The sequence below is a fragment of the Lontra canadensis genome, unplaced genomic scaffold (assembly GCF_010015895.1).
Source record: "Lontra canadensis isolate GAN:19392208 unplaced genomic scaffold, GSC_riverotter_1.0 scaffold137, whole genome shotgun sequence".
Classification (NCBI taxonomy): domain Eukaryota; kingdom Metazoa; phylum Chordata; class Mammalia; order Carnivora; family Mustelidae; genus Lontra; species Lontra canadensis.
The window spans coordinates 1,615,851-1,624,871 of record NW_022631131.1 but is presented as its reverse complement, the minus strand read 5'-3'; the positions used below and the strand labels follow the sequence as shown (position 1 = coordinate 1,624,871).

The 9,021-nt window shown below is 44.3% G+C and overlaps 1 protein-coding gene across 1 annotated transcript; it reads right to left on the bottom strand.

The window, feature by feature from the left end:
- Nucleotides 1-5,937: 5,937 nt before the first annotated feature.
- Nucleotides 5,938-7,465, bottom strand: LOC116858459 (C-C motif chemokine 2-like). Its single transcript, XM_032843257.1, has 3 exons — nt 7,342-7,465; nt 6,484-6,601; nt 5,938-6,065 (listed from the first exon to the last, which is right to left on the bottom strand). Exons 1-3 carry the CDS (start codon nt 7,415-7,417, stop codon nt 5,960-5,962), a joined length of 300 nt encoding a protein of 99 aa, XP_032699148.1. The 5' UTR covers nt 7,418-7,465; the 3' UTR covers nt 5,938-5,959.
- Between the last annotated feature and the right edge of the window lie 1,556 nt (nt 7,466-9,021).

Genomic DNA, 9,021 nt, shown 5'->3' with positions numbered 1-9,021 from the left:
TCTTAGATGTCCAAGTTCAGTAGCTGCCCCATCCAGCTGCCTGGCTGTCTCCAAAAGTGGGGGCGGCTTCTTACTCAGAAGTGACCTAGGCTGGATCCACTACTTTCTCTGGTCTGGTGTCTGAAATATGTGGGGCGTTGGTGGGGAATGACTGAGTGATGGGAAGGAAATGAGTTCCTCATTGTGAAAACAGAATCTTAGCTTTCTGACTGTTTTCCAAAGAAGGATGAATGATCAGTGGAAAAGGATCCCAGGAATCAGGCTTTTTTTTTTTTTTTTTTTTTTGGCAACTGTGTTCTAGATTTCCTCTAATAATGTGAAGTTATACACAGGATTGAAAGAGATATTAATTTTAACTTTGTTCTAACTCTATCTGATTTTTTAAACTTTTTATTTATTATTAGAGAGAGAGGGAGCAGAGAGGTGAGCCCAGGGAATCTCAGACACACTGAGCTGAGCGTAGAGCCCAATATGGGGCTCGATCCTAGGGTCCTGGGATCCCAGCCTGAGTCGAAATCAGGAGTAGGGCACTCAACCAACTGAGCCACCCAGGTGCCACTTAGCCCGATGCTTAAAAAAAAAAAAAAGAAAGAAATAGAGAGACCGGGGGACCAGCGACATAATCCCTCAGGCAACATGGTGTGTTTGAGGCTGAGCCTGATTCTAGAACCTCTGTCTTGTGACTCCCCGTGTTGTGAAACTTTTACCACATCGTACCCCCTGGACCCCCTTTCCTTTGTGCAAAACGGAAACAAGTAGGGTGCGCTACCTCTTTCTCTCTCTCTCTCAAGGGTCACTGAGACCACGTCTGCAGTTTCTTATTACTTTGGGAGGAAGATTACCCCAAATATATGTTAGCATAAAAATTCTAACCCTGAACAGACATTTCTGCAAAGAAGACATCCAGATGGCCAATAGACACATGAAAAAGTGCTCCACATCACTCAGCTTCAGGGAAATACAAATCAAAACCACAGTGAGAAACCACTTTATGCCAGTCAGAATGGCTAAAATTAATGAGTCAGGAAACGACAGATTTTGGAGAGGATGCAGAGAGAGGGGAACCCTCCTACACTGTTGGTGGGAATGCAAGCTGGTGCAGCCACTCTGGAAAACAGTATGGAGGTTCCTCAAAAAGTTGAAACTAGAGCTCCCCTATGACCCTGCAATCGCACTACTGGGTATTTACCCTAAAGATACAAATGTAGTGATCCAAAGGGGCACATGCACCCCAATATTTATAGCAGCAATGTCCATGATACCCAAACTATGGAAAGAACCTAGATGTCCATCGACAGATGAATGGATAAAGAAGATGTAGTGTATATATATACAATGGAATACTATGCAGCCATGCAATGACATGGACGGAACTAGAGGGTATTATGCTGAGCAAAATAGTCAATCAGAGAAAGACAATTATCATATGCTCTCATTGATGTGAGGAATTTGAGAAACAAGGCAGAGGATCATAGGGGAAGGGAGGGAAGAATGAAACAAGATGAAACCGGAGAGGGAGACAAGCCATAAGAGACTCTTAATCTTGGGAAACAAACTGAGGATTGTTGGAGGGGAGGGGTAGGAGGGATGGGGTGACTGGGTGATGGACACTGGGGAGGGTATGTGCTATGGTGAGCTCTGTGAATTGTGTAAGACTGATGATTCACAGATCCATACCCCTGAAACAATTAGTACATTATATGTTAATAAAAACATTCTAACCATGTGTCTAGCAATTATCAAGTTCTCAGTAACGATGCCAACTTACTCAACGTACACAAGCAGTACATTGCTTCATTTCCTGCGGGTTCACTTATTTAAATACTCCAACAAACCTACAAAGTAGGAATTCTAATTAGGTTCATTTTAAAGATGAGACAACAAAGGCTTAGGGAAGGTAAGCAGCTTCCTCTTTCATGAAGTCATTTATAAAAGTGAAGCCTGCTTTTCAGAGATCTCTTTTTAAAAATTTTCTTACTGCTTATCACATTATCTTGTATAATCCTCTTGGGGCAACCAACTTGAGTCCTTTGCACGACGATGAAAATGGGGACAGGATGGTGAAAGTATTTCCGGGCATCAGTTGGTCACAGCAACGCCAGCCTATGCTTCCACGACAAGCACGGAAATCTCAGCATCTCACTGCAAACAACTTTGTTGTTCATTTCACCACCTGACATTGGTCAGGCTGCTTGCCCAAGGCACTCTTTTCAAAGGAGTAACTCAGCGATCCAGCTGCTTATAAATGATAGCCAGCATCTGGGACATGGAAGCTCATGTTCCAGATGCTGTCTGTGATTTACAAGCAGCTGGATTGCCCCATGTTCACTGAGGCAAGGGAGAGAAGGTTGATAGATTGTACAGGGGGCTTTAAAGAACCAGGCATGGAAGCAACTTCTACCACATGTGTCCTAAGTCATCCTATGGCTCCAAGTGCAAGGAAGGCTGAGAAATGAAGAGGAATACATGAAGACTTGGTAAGAACTGATAGTTTCTGTGCAGTCTGTCCTTTGCTCACTGCTTCTTAAAATAGCTTAATGCAATCAAACAATCTCCAAGAGAGACCAACCCAAAGTCCTATAAAGGTCATTGCACCAAAAAAAAAAAATGCCCAGGATCTCTGAATGGCAAGTGGTCCTCTCTGTCAGGTGAGGGCATGGATCTACTTTGTTCAGTGACCTCTAAATTTGCCCCTGACATAATATATCAAGTTTGAGGAGGACAGGTACTTGGAACCAACACCTTCATTGGTGGAGGGCAAGATGGCACACCAGTGGCCTGTGGTCTGTAGAGACCCTGCAGTCCTTCAGGCAAATGTTGTCTAAGTCCCTTACCTTCGGTTAGTCTTGATTCTGCAATCTGGGGAAGCTCTTTGTCTTTTTGATCCTGGGTCCTGGTTGTTTTTGTGAGGTTCTTCCTTCTACATTATTTCTCTTGGCCACTTCTGAAGTGGGCATGGAAGGAGCATAGTCTCCTACAGGGCTCTGCAGCCTTGGAAGATGGCTTGCTTGAAGTTTGTTTTCCTTTTGAATGGTCAATGGCTATGTGTTTTTGTGCAGGGTTTCATGGTTTTATTGGCAATATAGTTTAGTTCTCTTGAGAACTTAGCAGGCTTCTGATCTCTTTCCACCCAGCCAGATCTATCTGCCAGTAGTCACAGCCCATTTCTTTCTAGATACATTTCTCAAATTATTTTTCTGCCTTTTCCTCTCTCCTCCTTCCTCTTAATGAGGCTTGAAATGGCAGGGTGACAACTTCAATCTGATTTTTGCCTTTAGTCACTGAGTCCAACTCAGGTTTTTTTCCTGGTTTTTTGTTACTGAAATCTTTTTACTTTTTTCTCCTTAAATTAAGCCTTTTCTTAGTGTTTGGGACCTACAAATGACTACAGATGGCTTTTCCAACAATGTAAGATTCTGTTTCATTGTTGCTTTAAAACAAGTCAGTGCTTTCTTGAGTTCATCTCTTTCTCTCAACACCCTGACCAATGCAAAAAAAATCAACCAATGCATTACTAATGCATATTTTAAAAACTCTCTCCTTGGAGCTGTAATTTCAGCAGAGGACCCGACAGCTCTGACACTTTGTAACAAGATTCTCCATAGTTTCAACCTGAGATAGTTTCCTCACTGTCTGCTGCCAAATGTCAAGTCAATGCTACACATTTTAGGTTTCTACTGGCTACACGCGATCATGACACCAATTCCTCTATTAATTGGGGTTAAGCTAAGCTCCCAACTTCATGGCTTAATATAACAAAGGATTATTTCTTTTGCCTGTCACAGAGTAGGGTAGGCCAAGTGGCTCTCCTCCAGTGGCTTAAGGACATGGGATGCCTCCATCCGAAGGCTGAGATAATTTGGAGCACGTTGATTCCAAGGTCAGCATGACAGAGGAAGAGAAGCCCAGAAGAATGAGCTGTCATGGGGAAGTGGCTTACATCATTTTGGTCCTCACTTGGTTGGTTAGAACCCAGTCATATGGCCCTAAATAAATGCAAGGTAGGCTGGAAAATGCTGAAGAGCACATGAGCATGAGGTGGGCATTTACAACTTCAGCTCTTTCAAAGCTGGTGCATGTCCAATGGCCAAATCTGGGAGGTGGGAAAGTTCAGACCTAAGTCACTCTTCATGTCTAAGCCAGAGGCATAGATCAGGCCCAGAGACTGCACTGATCTGAAGGAGGACATCAGGGTGTACCCTTCACACTTCTGGAGACAGGGCTGGAAACCGGTTAAAAAGTTGGAAGGGGCACTTTGTCCACCCAACATTCTGTATTAGAATCTTTGGTGATGGTACTTGGAAATCTAAATTTTCATTAATGTCTAAGAGATGTTGATGCCAATATGAGACCATAAATCTCCATGGTTGGGGGCCCGGTCAGGAAAAATAACTTGCCCTAATTTACTAGGCACATTGGTTTTACACCCAGACTGATTTTTGAGTCCCATTAAACTCCATGCCCAGTTATGGATCAGTTTCTGTTCCTGGTTGTGGTTTGGAATTTCTCTTTAACCAACCCCCTGTGTCCAAAGAGGCCCAATGAGGACAATAAGTTCAGAATTCCTTGAAAATGAATAGACAGTCTTGACAGGGAGAGTGTAATCAGATTCCTTTAGGCTCTGGGCACATGGAACCCGTCTCTTCTTGCTCATCCTATGACCTGACACTGCTTGGTATTTGCCTGGACCACAGGGCTTGCTGTATTTCATGGCACTAGAGTATCCCTCTTTCGCCTGGTCGGGCTACTGTTGTTCCTGACTGGCATTTGAGATTTTTGGGGTTGAGGACTATGGGGAGGTGGGGAGGAAAGGGCTGTTGGACCTGGCCTGAGCATCCACGAGTCACCTATGAATTGTCTGCTTGCCACCAAAGTGTCCGATTTCTCCTGACACCTTGAAATTTCTATGGGAGTTTTGAGCAACCCTCTCTCTCCAAGAAGCTCAGCTTGAAGTTATCAAGGGTTTTTTAGCATGTTGCCTTGTCATGCCCTCCTTGCTCATACCCTTCTGACCCTCCTTGCTCTCCCTCAATATATAAAGATAGAGATCTTTCTAGGACACGTGGTTCCCAGATGTGGAAGGGAACGTCTGAGGTCCTCTGTTGAGTCCCTCATTGGTTCCTCAATGCAGGTGATACTTGTATTATTCTAGATTCAAGGGTTAGAAAAAAGAAAACCAGCCAGCTATAAGACTAAGGCAACAGCTGAGGGGAGAGGCTCTTGGGAAGGATGTGGGATGGTGAGGAAGGAAATAATTTTGGAAAGGAAGAAGGTATTTGAATGAATGGCTGAAGCTGATGTCAGTTAGAGCTGTGGAGTTGGCCAAACCTCGCCCTAGGCAACCTGACTCCTTGCTGTGCAGGGTAGCCCAGCTTGGGGACAAGCCCAGAGTCCATCCTATGCTCATTCCCCCAGAACACAAGCCCCACTTTCTGAAACCAGCCCTCCTCTCCCTGGTACTCCCACCAGCTTTATCTTGTCCTTTAAAAAGGCATCAAAGTCAAGTTTTATCCAAAAATATATTTTATGTAAAAATTCAAGAGTTGTACATATAAAAATACTCATTTCTAGAATAATCTTATGGTTTCATAGGAACATCTCCTCTTAAAATTAAGTATATATATATTTGCTTTGATTCGTGCAAAGATCTACACAACGTTACAAAGAGGTAGAGAGGAAAGGAGCGTCCCGCAGTTTTTAGTGGGCTGAAGTCATGGGATATGTCCAAGGGTTGACATTTAAAATACATTCAATTCCAGAGCACATTAAATTAAAATATTAACAACTTAGAAGACATAAAGAATTACTTAAGAAAAAACTATGATTCACATTATTACACAAATCTCATATTCTTTAAAATTATAATAGAGCAATCTCAGAAGGTATGTTGGAAAAGATAAGGAACATTAAATGAATCGTTTCCTGGGTATTGCCTTGGCTTCATTGTGGGCATGAATGTTCATGGCTTTTGGGTTTGGGTTTTCTTGTCCAGGTACTGCATGAGATCCCGGACCCACTTCTGCTTGGGGTTGGCACAGACATCCCTGGCCAGTTTGGTTTTGAAGCTGTGGGAAGAGAGGGCAGTTAGACAGAGTGCACTGAAGATTCAACCTGGGAGTGTAACTCACTCTGTGGGAAATCGGCCTGTCCCATTAGCCTGGGGTGATGTGGGAAGATGATGGAAGGAACTCAGGGGAAGCAGCTACTTTTGCTTGCCCGGGGTGGTGGGGGGGGGGGGGAACCAGCCCGTGTCCTGGATGAAGGAACCGACATCTGAACTAACAGCTAGACAGGGAGCTGGGAATGGGAAGTCTCTATGTTCTCCAATTCCCTTTTCCCACAAAAAATTTCTGGGATTGGATTAGAGCTGGTCTAAGCATCTAGGGGTTAAATTCCAACTCGTCTTAATAATAACTCTATCCACTGCATAGGAGCAGAACTCAAGGTCAAGGGTTGAGCGTGGGTGATCATGGCGTCACTCACATCACAGCTTCCCAGGGACAGTAGCTGCTGGTGATTCTTCTGTAGCTCTTCAGCTTCTGGATGCGGATCTTCTTAGTGGCAAATCTATAGCAACAGGTGGCTGAGCTATTAATCCCGTCTGTTGAAACAACAACAAGGGTTATTTAGGGTGTGTGCTGGGACTTCCTATTTGTAAGGTAGGGAACGGTAAGGAGGAGAGTCGAAGGAAAGGGATCCTGGCCACTCTAAGTGCTGTGTCTCTGGTCTGAACCTCTCAGTCTCATCGGCACGGACCGTGAAATGGAAGGGTACCACCGCTAACTGCGAGGGGAAGAGGAAGTGGCAATAACTCTGGGTGTTGTTAGGGGGGCTCATAGGATAGCCCAATTCCTCAGGACGGGAGTCCGCAGCTGTGGGTCCCCCTCTGGTCTCTGAGCAATCTAGGCCTGGTTGTGAGTTTCCCTGATCCCGATGCCTCTGCGGAGCCCTGTGTCTGGATGCTGGACTGAGCAAAGCACAGTCCAGATTCTGAGTCTCCTCCTTTCCCCTCTACCACCTCTGGAAATACCCTGCGCACCCTCCACCAGAGTCCCCCTCTTTTTGATCACCCCAGTTCCCCCCCAAACATGGCTACAAGGAGCAGGGGCACTGAGGGGATGATGGTAGAGCTGGAGACCTGGAAGGACAGGTTTTGGGGTCCATGGCTGGAATTCCCAGGAGCAACCGAGTGATCAGTTTCACTCCTTGTCCTTCTCTGACTCTCCTGATCTCGGAAAGCAGTCATGGACAGGAGACTGTGGGTGATCCTCCTGCTCTGGTGGCCCATGAGAACCCAGAGGTGTGGTGATGGGCTTCGGGGGCAAAGCAAGAGGGGCTTACCTGGCTGGGCAAGCACCTGAGGGCAGAAGGCAGCAGCTATGAGCAGCAGGAAGAGAAGTGTGGCGGAGACCTTCATGTCGGCGGGGAGCAGGGATCTTGGGCGTGAGAGCTGGAGGTTTCTGGATTGCTCTTAGCCTCTCTGCTCCTCTGGTGGCTCTGCCCTCCTTTTATAGGAGCAGACAGGAGTAGAAAGAAAGTGAGTGGGTGATAGGCAGGACTTCATTTGGAATGAATCATAGGACGGAATGGTACATGTGCTGACCCATTGCTCTGCTCTGGGAAAGATGCTAGAAAATGAGAGAGAAGGCATGATTGATGTTGGCCTGCCTTCCACCGAATTCAGGGCTGGTGTGCGAGGTGTGGGCTATGCCCAGGTCGTGTGTGACCTATGACTCTTACTAAGGGTTCTGCTTTTTTGAAGTAAAACACTTCATGTAGAAAAAGAAAGGAAGTAGGGTTACCAAATCAAAGAGATGTAAGGGATTTCCCCAAATTTTCCTTTTCAGATAGCATCTCTAGGACACCTGGTTCCAGAGATCCTTTCCTGCTTTAAATCCTGCTGGCTTTTCTAAAATCCAAAAAATACAATAATAGAACATTAGCAGAAACACAGGTTTCAGTATTCTTAGAATAATACCTAAAATTGTAGCATCTATTGTCATAATCAACTTCCCTCTAACCACCCATCAGAAAACAGTGACTGAAAGCAAGAGCAATCGTTGATTTTGTTCTTGAATAAGCCAAGGCAGTTCATCCTCAGGTTTTTTTTGTTTTGTTTTTTGTTTTTACATCTTTGCAGCTGGGTGATGGCTGGGATTGAGGTCGTCTCAAGGCCTTCACTCAATGTCAGGTGTCTGAGCTGACAGGTCTTAAACAGCTGAGGGTTGAATCCAATGGAATCTTCTCTCCCCTCCACCCCCATCTCTCTGGGGGACCCTCTTCATAGCTGGATGTGGATATTTTACATGATGATTTAAGTCTCCCAAGTTCAGAGTTAGAGAACACAGACCACATCTCTTAATTCAATGAACATACAAGAGTTTGCAGGCAGATTTTTAAACCACTACCTGTTCCATAGGCTACAAGGCACATAATAAGATCATGAAATGCTGTGGTTTTTAAAATATGTGATTAGCTAGGAAAATATCTTTCCAAGTAAAGCAAGGGAGGGAAAGCCAAATTTATTAACAAAATCAAAGTATACCTACTCAGTTTGAAGCAGAGACAGGAGTCTTCACATCCTTTCCCCCACATGTATTTTAAGGATCCAAAGACTGGATTTTGAAAACCAGTAGTCTGACTACCCATCTCAAGCTGCCCCTCTCTAAACACACACACTACAAGCTCATCAGCCAATTGCTTATGATATCAATGAAAAAGGGGCTTGATGGGAAGCTCTTAGCTTTGTCCATCTTTTCTACTGTTTTTCAGTCTTTATTTATTTCTGCCCTGATTTTCATTATTTCCTCCCCTCTGCTAACTTTGGGCTAAGGTTACCCTTTCCCTGTTTTTTTGAAGTATAAAGTTAGGTTTTTTATTTGAGATCTTTCTTCTTTCTTCTTTGTCTCTTACAGCTTTTGGCTTAAAGTCTCTTTTGTCCACTGTAATTACGACTACTCCTGTTCTCTTTTGTTTTGTTTTGTATTATTTTTTAAAAAGATTTTATTTATTTATTTGAGA